Source organism: Erythrolamprus reginae, chromosome 10, assembly GCF_031021105.1.
Source record: "Erythrolamprus reginae isolate rEryReg1 chromosome 10, rEryReg1.hap1, whole genome shotgun sequence".
Lineage (NCBI taxonomy): Eukaryota > Metazoa > Chordata > Lepidosauria > Squamata > Dipsadidae > Erythrolamprus > Erythrolamprus reginae.
In genome coordinates this window covers 35,994,012-36,011,099 of record NC_091959.1, presented here as the reverse complement: position 1 = coordinate 36,011,099, position 17,088 = coordinate 35,994,012, and the positions used below count along the sequence as shown (strand labels likewise).

General features: G+C 52.2%; 1 protein-coding gene across 6 annotated transcripts in view; it reads right to left on the bottom strand.

Moving 5' to 3' along the window:
* LOC139173039 (solute carrier family 2, facilitated glucose transporter member 11-like) overlaps nt 1–17,088 on the bottom strand; it is a 28,670-nt gene that overhangs the window by 8,113 nt on the left and 3,469 nt on the right. For 4 of the 6 annotated variants that reach the window (XM_070762489.1, XM_070762491.1, XM_070762490.1 and 1 more), the window contains exons 3-6: nt 16,550–16,710; nt 4,287–4,411; nt 3,035–3,164; nt 1,426–1,574 (exon numbers count right to left, since the gene is read on the bottom strand). In XM_070762489.1, the coding sequence (XP_070618590.1) occupies nt 1,426–1,574; nt 3,035–3,164; nt 4,287–4,411; nt 16,550–16,710 (565 nt within the window). Of the gene's footprint in view, nt 1–1,425; nt 1,575–3,034; nt 3,165–4,286; nt 4,449–16,549; nt 16,711–17,088 lie in introns of those variants that run through there. The other 2 variants (XM_070762492.1, XM_070762493.1) reach the window with 2 other exon arrangements.

The following is a 17,088-nucleotide window of genomic DNA, read 5'->3' as shown; positions in this document are numbered from 1 at the left end:
ATCTACAGTCAGCTTCAGTGGCCTGCAGTACAGCACTCTACCTGCTGCGCCACCCTGGCTTCATTTACCAACCACGTCTGCTGGAAGTTTGTTCCAAGCATCTACTACTCTTTCAGTAATGAAAAGCATGAAAAGCAACACGAAAAGGTCCAAACAAAACAACAGTGTAGGGGACAATAAACTACATAAAAACCCTCTGCAGGTGGTCCTCCCTTAAGTGGGGTGATTGAGACAGACCATTCCAGACTCAGCCTTGCCTGGGTGGCCTCCCTTTGACTCGACCCAACGTCTCACGGTTTCTCGAGCTGCCTTTTCCGAGTCCTTCTAAGGTTACCATGGAAAGGGGGAAAGTGTTGCCACCTGTTACCTTTCTTTCTTTTTTTTAAATAAAATTTATTTATTTTTTCAAATATAACAAAAAAGACATACACAAAACATATACATACAACATTTGGGAGACAAAAGTTTCCCCACTTTTTTTTTGAATGTTCGATCAGAGAATTTTGCTTCTTTCACATAATATTAATTCTTTTACAGTGTTCCCTCGATTTTCGCGGGTTCGAACTTCTTGAAACGGCTATACCATGGTTTTTCAAAAATATTAATTAAAAAATAATTTGTGGTTTTTTCCCCTATACCATGGTTTTTCCTGCCCGATGACGTCATATGTCATCGCCAAACTTTCGTCCGCCTTTAATAAATATTTTTTAAAATAAATTTTAATAAATAAACATGGTGAGTAATAATCTAAATGGTTGCTAAGGGAATGGGAAATTGTAATTTAGGGGTTTAAAGTGTTAATGGAAGGCTTGTGACACTGTTCATAGCCAAAAATAGTGTATTTACTTCCGCATCTCTATTTCGCGGAAATTCGATTTTCGCGGGCAGTCTCGGAACGCATCCCCCGCGAAAATCGAGGGAACACTGTATTTGACATGTTGCTTTGCTTGAATTTTTATTATTTCTTCGCTGTTCTTTCCTTTAACCAGTTGTAAATTTTTCCCCATATTTTATAATAATCTGAATCTTCTTTCCCTCTAATTTTTTGGACAACCTGTCCATCTCCGCACAGTCCAATATTTTTTAAATTACTATATTTTCTTCTGGTGCTTTATCTATTTTCCATTGTTGGGCATATGCTATCCTAGCAGCTGTTAATATGTGTATAACTAAGTATCTTACCTCTTTTCCCATTTTTAAAAAATTAAAAATACCCAATAAACATAATTCTGTTTTTTTTTTCAAATTCTTCTTTTGTTATTTCTTTTAGCCAGTCTGTTATTTTATTCCAGTAATTTTTTGGTTGTACACATGTCCACCATTGATGATAGAATGTGCCTCTTTCTTTTTTGCACTTCCAACATAATGGGGAGGTTTTTGGGAACATTTTTGAGAGTCTTTCCGGTGATAGGTGCCACCTGTTACCTTTCACGCATCCTTCTTCGTCTCCTCTGTGCAGGAGCAAGTGAGGGGGCGACTCGGGGAAGAAGGGCAGTACAAGCAAGGGGACCAAGGCCGCAGCCCCACTGAAGGCCAGCAACATTGGCCAGAGGGTCCCACTCCCCAACAGCTCCCTGGGAAAGCAGACAAAAAAACGGGGTTGCTTCCAAAGGCTTGTAAGACGTCTCTCATAGAAACATAGAAACACAGAAACACAGAAACACAGAAACACAGAAACACAGAAACATAGAAAGAGACTAGACTTTCAATCCTGAGCCTAGAAAGTTTAGAACTAAGACGCCTTAAACAAGATCTTAGCATTGCCCACAAGATCATATGCTGCAACGTCCTGCCTGTCGGCGACTACTTCAGCTTCAACCACAACAACACAAGAGCACACAACAGATTTAAACTTAATGTTAACCGCTCCAAACTTGACTGTAAAAAATATGACTTCAGTAACCGAGTTGTTGAAGCGTGGAACTCATTACCGGGCTCCATAGTGTCCATCCCCAAACCCCCAACACTTTACCCTTAGATTATCTACGGTTGACCTATCCAGATTCCTAAGAGGTCAGTAAGGGGCGAGTATAAGTGCACTAGAGTGCCTTCCATCCCCTGTCCTATTGCTCTCCTATAACTCCTATACCTTTCTTCTATTCCTATATCTCTTCTTCTATTCTTTCATTGATATGTTCTATTACTATACCTTCTTTTCTATTATTTCTTAGATATATTTTACTCTCCTCTATAACCTTCATCATGTATTTTACTATGTTTATATAGATATATACCCACTGAAACCCTCATTGTGTATTGGACAAAATAAATGAATAAATAAATAGAAACATAGAAGATTGACGGCAGAAAAAGACCTCATGGTCCATCTAGTCTGCCCTTATATAATCTCCTGTATTTGATCTTAGGATGGGTCTGTGTTTATCCCAGGCATGTTTGAATTCAATGACTGTGGATTGACCAACTAAATCTGCTGGGAGTTTGTTCCAAGCATCCACGACTCTTTCAGTCAAATAATATTTTCTCACATTGCTTTTGATCTTTCCCCCAACTAACCTCGGATTGTGTCCTCCTTGTTCTTGTGTTCACTTTCCTATTAAAAACACTTCCCTCCTGAACCTTATTTAACCCTTTAACAGATTTAAATGTTTTGATCATGTCCCCACTTTTCCTTCTGTCCTCCAGACTAGACAGATTGAGTTCATTAAGTCTTTCCTGATAAGTTTTATGCTTAAGACCTTCCACCATTTTTGTAGCCCGTCTTTGGAACCGTTCAATTTTGTCAATATCTTTTTGTAGGTGAGGTTTCCAGAACTGAACACAGTATTCCAAATGGGGCTCTCACCAGCGCTCTATACAGCGGGATCACAATCTCCCTCTTCCTGCTTGTTATACCTCTAGCTATGCAGCCAGGCATCCTACTTGCTTTTCCTACTGCCTGACCGCACTGTTCACCCATTTTGAGACTGTCAGAAATCACCACCCCTAAATCCTGTCTCTGGCTGTGACTCTCGTGGCCACAGTCATCCATGCTGAAAGAGTAACATGGACCCCCTGGAGGAAAGCGTGACTCTACCTTAATCCCATCACTTGGCCAAGGACTTTTCCCAAACACCAAAACATGGAAGCGGTGGACGTCATAAATCCGCGGAGCTTTTTGGGGGAAATCTCCCCGAGGTACTGGGGATGAAGAAGGATACAAACACCTTGAATTGAAGGCGGAAAACAAGGGATTAGGCCTACAGGAAGCGAAAGTCTGCTGCGCCATCGAAGCAAGAACGTTTGCCTACAAAAAGGAGGAACACAAAACGGGGAACTGTGGGAAGGGGCTTGAACCTCAGCGGGATTGGATCTGTGAAGGCTGCATGGGATTGGGGGGGTGGAATAATAATAATAATAATAATAATAAGTGATGGGCGAACCCAACAATGTTCGGGTTCGGCAAGTTTGGCCGAATTCTACGCAAAATTCAGCCGAATCCGAACGTGAAAGGACGCCACAGTGGCGCTGCAAGCAAAGGGCGGTCCTTTCACGTAAAAATAAACATGTTTATTTTTACGTGAAAGGACTCCCTTTGAAGGAGCTGGGGAATCCCTCCCACGAAGAGATTCCGGGGGCGGAGCTTTGACGTCACCGGCAGGTTGCTAAAGACAGCAAGGTGATCACTTCCTGGATTCCATGGAATCCAGGAAGTGATCACTTTGGCGTCCTTAGCAACCTGCCGGTGACATCAAAGCTCCAAATGCTGAATGCGACCCCGAAACTTTGCCCGAAGTTTGGAAAAATTTCGTGCTCGTGTTCGGCATACCGAATACCGCAAAATTTGGTACGGACCCGATTTGTGCGGGTTCAGTTCGCCCATCACTAATAATAATAATAATAATAATAATAATAATAATAATAATAATAATAATATTATTATTATTATTATTATTATTATTATTATTATTATTATTATTATTATTAATTTATTAGATTTGTATGCCGCCCCTCTCCGAAAGCCAGGTGGGGAGCTCCTCGATCTGTTTGGGTCCCAACCATCTCTCACCTTCATGTGGGACTTGTCCCTTGACTCGGCCAAGGACTGGTTGCTGTGGCTTGACTAGGCTGCAACCTCAGGCGTGGCCCAAGAAGGCCTTGCACGAGAAGGGCAGCCCACATCCAGCAGTGCAGCCCCCCGGTTGCCCTTGGGGGCTCCCACTGGACTCTCTCCCTCTGCCCTCCCGACTGCCTCATGCTTCATTGCTTCGTTGCGTGGCCCTGATAGGCCGCAGCAGCTGCCTAGGCCTTGGGGGGGCAGCAGTTGGAGGGGGCGGTGGGAGTCCTACCTGTGCTTAGGCCACACAGAAAACGTCCTGCCAGAATGAGTTCCACAGACCTGGCCGTCTTGCTGAAGCCCAGGAGGAATGAACTGGCCACCATCAGCACGTTGCTGCCCAAGAAGCAGTACTTCCTGTCCACGAAAAAAAGGGGCAGAGACGCTCCGTTGCATGGAAGAGGGCAGGGATTTCTGGACTGTCCGTGGGAAGTCCAGTAGCTGCCCTTCCTGCCACCTCTCACCCTGCTCTCCCCAGGCAGGGTCTGGGATGGGGAGTTTGGGGTGCACACGAGAGAGAACTAGAAAGTTTGGGCAAATCTCTATTAAATAACTGCTGGGACCCCTTTTACCACTGATTAGAAAAAAAGAACAATTTACCTAACAAATGTTAAGAATTCTTTATATATAATAGATATATATCAGATGCCTAAAACTTTTTTTTTTGGATGAATGGGATAAAGATATATGTTAAAAATTAAATTGATCTATTCAAAATCTCTTTGCTTTGCTATACTCAACACTTTCTGTTATTTATTTTGTTGTGGTTAGCTCTGGCCCAGCTCCTGCCCCAAGGAATGTGCAGGTGGATGTGGGGGAATCATCCACATGCCGCAGGCCTGTTTTGCTCCCGATGGAATCTGCCGACGAAGCCTCCTCTGACCAAGGAAGCATGAGTGACAGGGAAGAGGGGAGTTTGGAAGACAGCCCAGGAGGAGATAAATCATCTGTATCATCTTTGGATTCTGAAGAAGAATTAATGACACATCCACGTGTAGTATACTTGCCTAGCAATACAGACCCAGTGAGGTGATTGGTGGTGCCAGGAGGCGGGAGAAACTGGAGCCTCCTATTGGCCAGCTATTGTGGGGGCCGGGTATATAAATATCCTGTCAGTTACCTGTTGAGTCGTTCTTGTATTCTGTGTTCCGACTAATAAACTGCACTTGTTATCTACTCCGACTCCTTCATAACAATTTGGCGACGAGGATTTCTTTTTTTTTTTTTTCTGTCCTTACCTAAGGACAGATTAATCGTGAGTAACATGTCCACTCAACTCACGTTCGCCCCATTTGACCCCCAAGCCGAAACTTGGGATTCCTACGTGGCAAGGTTTGACTGTTTTCTTATTTCGAACGGGTTCACTGAAATTGGGGGCGACAGGAAGAGGGCGTATTTTTTAAGCTTTTGCGGCACGGAAATGTTCGAGACTGCTCGGGCTATTTTTGCCCCAACCCTCATCCACGACGTGCCTTGGGATGTTTTTCTTACTACCCTCCAAGATCATTACGCCCCCGCCCCCTCCCGTTGCGCCCGCCGGTACAAATTTTTCCACCGGAACCAACTTGAGGGCGAGTCTGTGAACGATTTTGTAGCTGCTCTCCGGCGTGCCGCCCTTTACTGCGAATTTATTGATTTAGAGGACTACCTGCTAGACCGTTTGGTCTTTGGCGTGAGGGACGGGCGCCTGAAGCGCCGCCTTCTCGCCATCCAAGGTCTGTCTTTCAAAGTCGCCCTCGCTGAGGCGAGGGCTTTCGAAATGTCCTCACAGTCCCTGGCCGCTATGGATGTGGTGGTCAACGCTACTACCGCGGCCCCAGCTAAACAGCTCGCTCAATTACCGCAGGACTTGGAATCGGCTTTGACTCAAGAGGAGGAGGTTTGCCGCCTGTCGTCATCTAGGCCCCGTGACGCTCCTCCTGGCCGGCCCCGCCCGCCGCCCTCTCCATGTCGTGGCTGTGGCGGCGATCATTTCCGGGTCGCCTGTCCCTTTGCGGAAGTGACGTGTCGTCGTTGTGGAGGCCGTGGGCATATCGCCCGAGCTTGCCGGATTCGCCGCCCTTACTCCGCTTCGGCCAATTCCGCCAAGGATCAGTTCCCTTCAGGATCCAGGGCGCCTCCAAGGGACCAATCGTATCGACGGTATGATTGCAATGTCGTTTACTCCTCAGCTTCTTCGTCCTGCCGCAGCCGTCCGTCGGGAGCTCCGAGTGAGATTGCCGCTACAGGCCCGTCGGGGGAGAAGATCTGTATGTCCGTCGTTGTGGGTCGGACCCCGTGTTCTTTCCAGGTGGACACGGGCTCGGCCCATTCATTGGTGCCATGGTCAACCATCAAGAGATGTTTTCCTCGCCTGGCAAAACGGTCCCTCTCTGCTTGCCCTGTAAACCTTCGGGATTACCAGGGATCCCAGATTCCGGTTGTTGGGCAGGGCTCATTTCTTGTTCATTTCAAGGAATTTTCGGGTCGACTGCCGCTTATTATTGTGGATGGACCTTACTCTAATTTGCTGGGCCTGGACTGGTTTGGACCTTTGGGGTTGTCGGTCGCTGGTGTTAATCAGGTGACCAGGGGGAAGGCGTTCTCTGAGTTAGCATCTCTTTTTCCAGATGTGTTTGATGATAATTTGGGGTGTTATAAGGGGTCCCCTATTTCTTTTGGGCTGGATCCATTGGTTCCCCCGGTCAGAATTAAGCCACGTAGGGTCCCCCTTGCATTACGCCCCAAGGTGGACGCCGAGCTAGACCGCCTCGTAGCCCAGGGCGTTCTCGAGCCAATTGACCAAGCCACCTGGGAGACCCCTATTGTGGTGGCTGTAAAAGCGGGGGGCGGAATACGGATTTGCGGTGACTATAAGTGTACCATCAATAGAGCATTGGGCCACCACTCTTACCCGGTGCCCGTGGTGCAACATCTGTTGCACTCTTTGGGGGAGGGTACGATTTTCGCTAAACTCGATCTCTCCCAGGCCTATCTACAACTCCCTGTGGACCCCTTAGCTGCTGACGCACAGGCAATTTCCACTCATAGGGGGGTATTCCGATGCAAACGATTGCAGTTCGGAGTGTCCACGGCCCCGGGTATTTTTCAAGCACTTATGGAGCGGTTGCTTTATGGCATCCCTGGCACGGTGCCATACTTCGATGATGTCTTGGTCTCCGCCCAGTCCGAGTCCGAACTTTTGACACGGGTCAAAATGGTCCTCTCAAAATTCCATGAAACCGGTCTTAAACTCAAGGCGCACAAATGTATGTTCGGTGTGCCGCAGGTGGAATTTTTGGGATTCATTATAGACAGGAAGGGAATCCATCCCACTCCCGAGAAGACCAGGGCTATTTGGGAGGCCCCTACCCCACAGTCCAAAGCGGAGCTCCAGGCCTTCCTAGGGTTAGTGAACTTCTACGCGGTATTTATCCCCCATAAAGCGTCTTTGGCCGAGCCCTTACATAGGCTGCTAGACAAAAATCGGAAATGGGAGTGGGGCCCCCGGGAGGCTGATGCTTTTAAGGCTGTAAAAGAAGTCCTCACGTCCAACACGGTTCTAGCGCAGTATTCCCCATACTTACCTTTATTATTAACCTGTGACGCATCCCCTTACGGGGTCGGGGCCGTGCTCAGCCATAAGCTGGCTAATGGCTCCGAGGTACCATTGGCTTTCTTCTCGAGGACACTAGCCAAAGCCGAGAGGAATTTCGGTCATATTGATAGGGAAGCCCTGGCCATAATCGCCGGAGTTCGGCGCTTTCATGACTACTTGTACGGCCGACCGTTTGACATCATAACGGATCACCAGCCACTACTCGGCCTCTTGTCGGGCGACCGCCAGAGCCCCCTCATTTTGTCGCCTAGGATGTCCCGTTGGATCGTGTTCTTGGCCAACTACTCCTATCACCTGCGGTACCGGCCCGGTCGCAATATTGCCCATGCGGACGCCCTGAGCCGTTGTCCCTCGCCACAATTGCTGGAAGACCCAGCCCCAGCATCATCCGTGTTAGCCATCACGGATCAGCCCTTGTCTTTGTCAGCTTCCGTCATTGCCGCTGAGTCCTTTCGGGATCCTTTGTTGTCCACTGTCCTACAGTGGGTCTTAAGGGGGTGGCCCCCAACTGCCCCCTCTGTGGAGTCTACCCCATTTTTTCGTTGTAGGGCTGAACTCACGGTTATCCAAGGGTGTTTGTTGCGGGGTTGCCGAGTGTGCATTCCCCCATGTTTGAAAGAAAGAGTACTTTCCCTGTTGCATAAAGGACATCCTGGGGTAGTGAGAATGAAGGCCTTGGCCAGGGGTTATGTTTGGTGGCCTGGCCTCGATCAGGACGTGGAGCAAAAGGTATCCCAGTGTTGGCCCTGTCAAGAACAGAGACCTTCCCCGACCCGGGAAGCCCCGTTAGTTTGGGAACCGCCTGCAGGCCCCTGGGGAAGGGTTCATGTTGACCTAGCGGGACCCTTTATGGGCCAGATGTTCCTTGTCACTGTAGATGCGTACTCTCGCTGGCTAGAAGTCAACATATTGCATTCAACAACTTCCCAGGCAGTTATCCACATTCTTAACACTTTGTTTGCGACTCACGGCTTCCCGGACTTGGTGGTCTCCGACAACGGCCCTCAATTTACTTCGGCCCAATTTGAGGGGTTCTTGGCTAAGGGGGGAATCCGTCACGCCCTCGTAGCTCCTTGGCACCCCGCCTCCAACGGGCAAGCTGAGCGCATGGTGCGCACTACGAAGGAGGCCCTGAAGAAGATGACCCGGGGCACTTGGCAAGAAAAGCTTGCAGAGTTCCTTTTCGCCCAACATACCACCCCAACTACTCCTACAAACAAGTCACCAGCCGAGATGCTCATGGGCCGTAAGTTAAGAATCGCCTTGGATAGGTTAAACCCCACTTACTCTAGGGAGCCCCCGTGGCCAGCTCCGGGGAGGTCATTCGGCATTAATGCACCCGTTTTTGCTCGGTCTTACAGTGGTGTGGCCCCCTGGGTGGCTGGTAAGGTCACGAGAATCAAGGGACCCAGGTCTTACGAGGTAGAACTCCCCGATGGGAGAGTGTGGCATCGCCATATTGATCAATTAAGGAATCGCTCAGGTACACCTCCCACCAATGGCCCTACCTGCGACCAGGGGCAGAATGTAGGGGAGGAGAACGTCCCCGTGCTTCCTCATGTTAGTGAACCGGTCCCCTCAGAGGAGTCCATACAACAAGATTTCTTGAGCCCCGGAATCCGAAACGAGGGCCTGGAGGGCGTGCATCCCTCAGCTGAAGTTCCACTACCCCGCCGCTCGGAGCGGGTGAGGCGTACCCCCAGTTACTTACAAGATTACGTGGTCTCCAACGTAAGGGGGAAGGGGTGTAGTATACTTGCCTAGCAATACAGACCCAGTGAGGTGATTGGTGGTGCCAGGAGGCGGGAGAAACTGGAGCCTCCTATTGGCCAGCTATTGTGGGGGCCGGGTATATAAATATCCTGTCAGTTACCTGTTGAGTCGTTCTTGTATTCTGTGTTCCGACTAATAAACTGCACTTGTTATCTACTCCGACTCCTTCATAACACCACGCATGGGTAGAGTGATGCATAGGAGACAACAACTGAAGGATTATTACAAGAGAAAATGAGGCCACCTGTGGTTGGGTGGGGCTGTTGTGATTAGTGCTACAGATAAAAGTGCAGCCTGGTGTTTTAGCCTCATGGCAGTGTATCTGATTCATTGTTTTGTCAAGATCGTGGTTTTTGTGCTGTTCAAGATTGTGTGTGGACTCTCTGGACTTTAGAATTGAACTCAATTTCCTAGTTATTGGGTGAGCAATTGGACTGCATTTAACCTGTGCCTTATTTATACCAGAATATCCCTTTGACATTTAAAAAGGGAGCTGTTTCTGTTTTTCTGTTGATAAAGACTTTTGGCTTTTCCTTTTATTGTGTGGTGTGTGTCTTCCTGGACTAATTGCCCTGTAATTACAGGTGGTTGAAACACGCCAGCAGAACATATTTGTAATTCAGATTATTAGCTATATTGTAATGAGCTACTGAGAATATTTTTAGTTTATATTTTCAATACAGATCTATTGTACACTCACCCGCCTTTTTTTAATTGGTTCTTGTTTACTGTTAAATGTATATTGTCTATGATATATTTTGTTGTACAATTTTTGTTTCTTTTCCCCCCTCTTCTTTATCTCTACATGTTTACACTGCTATTTGTACTTAAATGTATTTACTGTATTGATCCTTGTAAATAAAATGTTATATATATATAAAAAAAGGAGGTTTGGGCAAGGGCAGACTGGGGCAAGGGGCGGCCCGCGGGCCACATCCGGCCCACCCGCTGTCTGTGAAAAATGTCCCACTTTTAAAAAAAGTTCTCCTCCCCCGGGGCTGCGGCAGGAGCCTGGAAACAGGGGTCCGGAGGCAACCGCGCAGCTCCTCTGCCAGAGGGAGGCTCAGGACATTGACAATAAGGTGAGCGCTAGATGATGAGGTCACTGTGGGGGACATCAGGAGCCCGAGAGAGATGCTTTGGCAGAGCCGAGCGAGAGCGAGCGGCCAAAAGAGAGAGAGAGCGGTGATTGGGGTGCAGGTGGGTGGAGGAAACGGCGGTGGCGGAGGAAGGAGAGGAAGAGGGAGAAGCAGTGGTGGCAGTGGAGCGGTGGCAGCAGCAGCCGCGGGCTAGGAAGAGCTGGCTCCCAAAGGGAGGGGCCACCAGGGAGGCCTCCTCTGCGCAGGCGCACCACAGGCCCCCTCCCTGACGAAGTGTTAGTCCAGCCCTCTAAAACCACCCCAATTTCTCATGCGGCCCCATGGCAAAATTAATTGCCCACCCCTGGGCAAGGGGAACAGCCTGGAGCTCCCGGGGTTGGGATGGGCCTCCTGAGGCTGAGACAGGGAGTTGAGCTGTTGGAGCAGGAGACGGGGTCCCCTCTGCAGGTTGTACCACTTCTCAGACTGAAGGACATCTGGGCATCAAAAGGGCCCCCTCTCCTGCCCCAGCGCTCACACTTTTCCCAACATGTGCCCCCCCGCCCCCCAGTTCAGAAGGTCGCCTGGACCTCCAGGGTGGTGGAGGTGACTCCAAGGGAGGCCTGGGATGGTGGGAACGTCCACCTTAGTCCCTCCCAAGAAATGCTGCTCTGGGGTCGTTGCATTCCACAAAGGATGTTTCTTCCCCACATTCAGGAAGGTTTCTCGGTCCTGCCATTGAAATTTGGGGCCTAGAGAAGAAGAAAGATCAGCCCTGAGTCCTCTTCCTCCTCCCCCTCCTCCTCTTCCTCCTCCTCCTCCTCCTCCTCCTCCATTTCCACCTCCACCTCCTCCTCTTCTTCCTCCTCCTCCATTTTCACCTCCACCTCCTCCTCTTCGTCCTCCTCCTGGCGCTCCTCCACCTCGCTCCTCCTCCTCCTCCTCCCGACCTCCTCCTCTTCTTCCTCCTCCTCCTCCTCCTCTTCCTCCTCCTCCACCTCCTCCTCCTCTTCTTCTTCCTCCTCCTCCACCTCCTCCTCCACCTCTCCTCTTCCTCCTCCTCCTCTTCCTCCTCCTCCACCTCCTCCTCCTCTTCATCTTCCTCCGCCTCCAGCCTCCTCCTCTTCCTCCTCCACCTCCTCGCTCTTCTTCTTCCTCCTCCGACCTCCAGCCTCTCCTCCTCCTCGCTTCCTCCTGGCCTCCTCTCCACCTCCTCCTCCTCCTCCTCCACCTCCTCCTCTTCTTCCTCCTCCTCCTCCTCTTCCTCCTCCTCCACCTCCTCCTCCTCTTCTTCCTCCTCCTCCTCCACCTCCTCCTCCACCTTCTCCTCCTCTTCCTCCTCCACCTCCTCCTCCTCTTCTTCTTCCTCCTCCTCCACCTCCTCCTCTTCTTCTTCCTCCTCCACCTCCACCTCCTCCTCCAGCCTCTCCTCTTCTTCCTCCTCCTCCTCGCTCTTCTTCTTCCTCCTCCAGCCTCCTCCTCCACCTCCTCCTCTCTTCGTCCTCCTCCGACCTCCACCTCTTCCTCCTTCTCTTCTTCTCCTCCTCCTCCTCCACCTCCTCCTCCTCCACCTCCTCCTCTTCTTCCTCCTCCTCCTCCTCCTCCTCCTCTCCGCCTCCTCCACCCCTCCTCCTCTCTTCCTCCTCCTCCACCTCCTCCTCCACCTTCTCTTCCTCTTCCTCTTCCCTCCTCCCACCTCCTCCTCCTCTTCTTCTTCCTCCTCCTCCACCTCCTCCTTCTCTTCTTCTTCCTCCTCCTCCACCTCCTCCTCCTCTTCCCCCTCCTCCTCCACCTTCTCTCCTCCTCCTCCTCCTCCACCTCCTCCTCCACCTCTTCCTCTTCCTCCTCCTCCACCTCCTCCTTCCTCTCATCCTCCTCCTCCCCCTCCTCCTCCTCTTCCCCCTCCTCCTCCACCTTCTCTTCCTCTTCCTCCTCCTCCTCCTCCACCTCTCCTCCACCTCTTCCTCTTCCTCCTCCTCCACCTCCTCCTTCTCTTCTTCCTCCTCCTCCTCCTCATCCCCCTCCTCCTCCACCTTCTCTTCTCTTCCTCCTCCTCCACCTCCTCCTCCTCTTCTTCTTCCTCCTCCTCCACCTCCTCCTCTTCCTCCTCCTCCACCTCCTCCTCTTCTTCTTCCTCCCTCCACCTCCACCTCTTCCTCCCTTCTCTTCTTCCTCCTCCTCCTCCTCCAACCTCCTCCTCCTCCTCCGACCTCCTCCTCCTCTTCCTCCTCCTCCTCCTCTTCCTCCACCTCCACCTCCACCTCCTCCTCCTCTTCTTCTTCCTCCTCCTCCACCTCCTCCTCCACCTCCTCCTCCACCTTCTCCTCCTCTTCTCCTCCTCCTCTTCCTCCTCCTCCACCTCCTCCTCCTCTTCTTCTTCCTCCTCCTCCACCTCCTCCTCTTCCTCCTCCTCCACCTTCTCCTCTTCTTCTTCCTCCTACACCTCCACCTCTTCCTCCTTCTCTTCTTCCTCCTCCTTTTCTTCTTCATCCTCCACCTCCTCCTCCACCTCCTCCTCTTCCTCCTCCTCCACCTCCTCCTCTTCTTCTTCCTCCTCCACCTCCACCTCTTCCTCCTTCTCTTCTCCTCCTCCTCCTCCTCCACCTCCTCCTCCTCCTCCTCCTCCACCTCCTCCTCTTCTTCCTCCTCCTCCTCCTCCTCCTCTTCCTCCTCCTCCACCTCCTCCTCCTCTTCTTCTTCCTCCTCCTCCACCTCCTCCTCCACCTTCTCCTCCTCTTCCTTCTCCACCTCCTCCTCCTCTTCTTCTTCCTCCTCCTCCACCTCCTCCTCTTCTTCTTCCTCCTCCACCTCCACCTCCTCCTCCACCTTCTCCTCCTCTTCCTCCTCCTCCTCTTCTTCTTCCTCCTCCACCTCCTCCTCTTCTTCTTCCTCCTCCAGCCTCCACCTCTGCCTCCTTCTCTTCTTCCTCCTCCTCCTCCTCCACCTCCTCCTCCTCCACCTCCTCCTCCTCCACCTCCTCCTCTTCTTCCTCCTCCTCTTCCTCCTCCTCCTCTTCCACCTCCTCCACCTCCTCCTCCTCTTCTTCTTCCTCCTCCTCCACCTCCTCCTCCACCTTCTCTTCCTCTTCCTCCTCCTCCTCCTCCACCTCCTCCTCCTCTTCTTCTTCCTCCTCCTCCATCTCCTCCTTCTCTTCTTCTTCCTCCTCCTCCACCTTCTCCTTCCTCTTCCCTCCTCCTCCTCCTCCACCTCCTCCTCCACCTCTTCCTCTTCCTCCTCCTCCACCTCTTCCCCCCTCCTCCTCCACCTTCTCTTCCTCTTCCTCCTCCTCCTCCTCCACCTCCTCCTCCACCTCTTCCTCTTCCTCCTCCTCCACCTCCTCCTTCTCTTCTTCTTCCTCCTCCTCCACCTCCTCCTCCTCTTCCCCCGCCTCCTCCACCTTCTCTTCCTCCTCCTCCTCCTCCCACCTCCTCCGCCACCTCTCCTCTTCCTCCTCCCCAACCTCCCTTCTCTTCTTCCTCCTCCTCCTCCACCTCCTCCTCCTCTCCCCCTCCTCCTCCACCTTCTCTTCCTCTTCCTCCTCCTCCTCCTCCACCTCCTCCTCCTCTTCTTCTTCCTCCTCCTCCACCTCCTCCTCTTCCTCCTCCTCCACCTCCTCCTCTTCTCTCCTCCTCCACCTCCACCTCTTCCTCCTCTCGCTCCTCCTCCTCCTCCTCCACCTGCTCCTCCACCTCCACCCCTCCCTTCTTCCTCCTCCTCCTCCTCTTCCTCCTCCTCCACCCTCCACCACCTCCTCCTCTTCTTCTTCCCCTCCTCCTCCACCTCCTCCCCCACCCCACCTCCACCACCCTCCTCCTCTTCTTCCCCTCCTCCACCTCCTCCTCTTCCACCTCCTCCACCTCCTCCTCCTCTTCTTCCTTCCTCCCACCTCCACCTCTTCCTCCTTCTCTTCTTCCTCCTCCTTTTCTTCTTCATCCTCCACCACCTCCTCCACCTCCCCTCCTCCCTCCTCTTCCTCCTCCTCCACCTCCTCCTCCTCTTCTTCTTCCTCCTCCTCCACCTCCTCCTCCTCTTCCCCCTCCTCCTCCACCTTCTCTTCCTCTTCCTCCTCCACCTCCTCCACCTCCTCCTCCCTCTTCTTCTTCCTCCTCCTCCACCTCCTCCTTCTCTTCTTCTTCCTCCTCCTCCACCTCCTCCTCCACTTCCCCCTCCTCCTCCACCTTCTCTCCTCTTCCTCCTCCTCCTCCCACCACCTCCTCCACCTCTTCCTCCTCCTCCTCCACCACCTCCTCTCTTCTTCTTCCTCCTCCTCCACCCTCCTCCCCTCTCCACCTCCTCCTCCTCTTCCTCCTCCTCCTCCACCTCCTCCTCCTCCACCTCCTCCTCCTCCTCCACCTCCTCCTCCTCTTCCTCCTCCTCCTCCACCTCCTCCTCCTCTCTTCTACTCCTCCTCCTCCACCTCCTCCTCCACCTTCACTTCCTCTTCCTCCTCCTCCACCTCCTCCTCTTCTTCTTCCTCCACCTCCACCTCTTCCTCCACTTCTTCCTCTTCCTCCTTCTCTTCTTCCTCCTCCTCCTCTTCTTCTTCCTCCTCCACCTCCTCCTCCTCCTCCTCCACCACCTCCTCCACCCTTCTCTTCCTCTTCCTCCTCCTCCACCACCACCCTCCTCCTCCACCTCTTCCTCTTCCTCCTCCTCCACCTCCTCCTTCTCTTCTTCCTCCTCCTCCTCCACCTCCTCCTCCTCTTCCCCCTCCTCCTCCACCTTCTCTTCTTCTTCCTCCTCCTCCACCTCCTCCTCTTCCTCCTCCTCCACCTCCTCCTCTTCTTCTTCCTCCTCCACCTCCACCTCTTCCTCCTTCTCTTCTTCCTCCTCCTCCTCCTCCACCTCCTCCTCCTCCTCCTCCTCTTCTTCCTCCTCCTCCTCCTCTTCCTCCTCCTCCACCTCCACCTCCTCCTCCTCTTCTTCTTCCTCCTCCTCCACCTCCTCTTCCACCTCCTCCTCCACCTTCTCCTCCTCTTCCTCTTCCTCCTCTTCCTCCTCCTCCACCTCCTCCTCCTCTTCTTCTTCCTCCTCCTCCACCTCCTCCTCTTCCTCCTCCTCCACCTCCTCCTCTTCTTCTTCCTCCTCCACCTCCACCTCTTCCTCCTTCTCTTCTTCCTCCTCCTTTTCTTCTTCATCCTCCACCTCCTCCTCCACCTCCTCCTCCTCCTCCTCCACCTCCTCCTCCTCTTCTTCTTCCTCCTCCTCCACCTCCTCCTCCTCTTCCCACTCCTCCTCCACCTTCTCTTCCTCTTCCTCCTCCTCCTCCACCTCCACCTCCTCCTCCTCTTCTTCTTCCTCCTCCTCCACCTCCTCCTTCTCTTCTTCTTCCTCCTCCTCCACCTCCTCCTCCTCTTCCCCCTCCTCCTCCACCTTCTCTTCCTCTTCCTCCTCCTCCTCCTCCACATCCTCCTCCACCTCTTCCTCTTCCTCCTACTCCACCTCCTCCTTCTCTTCTTCTTCCTCCTCCCCCACCTCCTCCTCCTCTTCCCCCTCCTCCTCCTCCACCTCCTCCTCCTCTTCCTCCTCCTCTCCACCTCCTCCTCCACCTCCTCCTCCTCCACCTCCTCCTCCTCCACCTCCTCCTCCTCCACCTCCTCCTCCTCTCCTCCTCCTCCTCCACCTCCTCCTCCTCTTCTTCTTCCTCCTCCTCCACCTCCTCCTCCACCTTCTCTTCCTCTTCCTCCTCCTCCACCTCCTCCTCTTCTTCTTCCTCCACCTCCACCTCTTCCTCCACTTCTTCCTCTTCCTCCTTCTCTTCTTCCTCCTCCTCCTCTTCTTCTTCCTCCTCCACCTCCTCCTCCTCCTCCTCCTCCACCTCCTCCTCCACCTTCTCCTCCTCCTCCCTCAAAGGGGCTTATAATAAACGGCAACAATTAAACAACCAAGCAACCCATTAAGATTATTATCAGGGCAACCGAAAAGGCCTGGCTAAAAAGTCCAACTGCTGCTGAAAGGCTCTCAAGGATTTGACTATTGGCATCTTGTTCTTCAATGCTTTCGAGACCACTTGGATGGAAGCCCGTTTCCAATGGGGAGACCTACTTTCCATATCTGGCAGCCAGGAAGCCACTGCTTATGGAGCCCAGGAGACCTCCCAAGCCAAAGATGGAGACCACCGAAGACCACAATAAAGTGAGCGTTGAAGGATCAACTGAATGTCCAAACCTCTCCAGCCACGTCTCGTTGATAAACTCTTTGATGTGCTGGAAAAGAGGGACATGGTTAGGCAGAGGTAGAAGGGAAGGGCAGGGCAGGAAGACCCCCCCCGGGAAGGCACAGCAGCACAGCCCAGGCAGGCGCTGCCGGTAAGGAGACCAAGGTGGGCACCAGTCAATGGGGCCACCAGGCTCAGTAAATGAGAACCTGCCAGAGTTTGGGAGCAGCCAGATTTCAATGGAAGGAGATTCCATTCATGCGTCCTCATGGTTGCAGCATGGAAATTCATGCGCTCAGCAACTGGCAATTCCCCGTGGCCGCTGCGCTGACCCTGGCTAACCAGACCACCATTTGTAACCTTCCGACAAGCAAAATCAATGGGGGGAGCCAGGTACCTCTGGAACCGTCTTCTGCAGCACGAATCG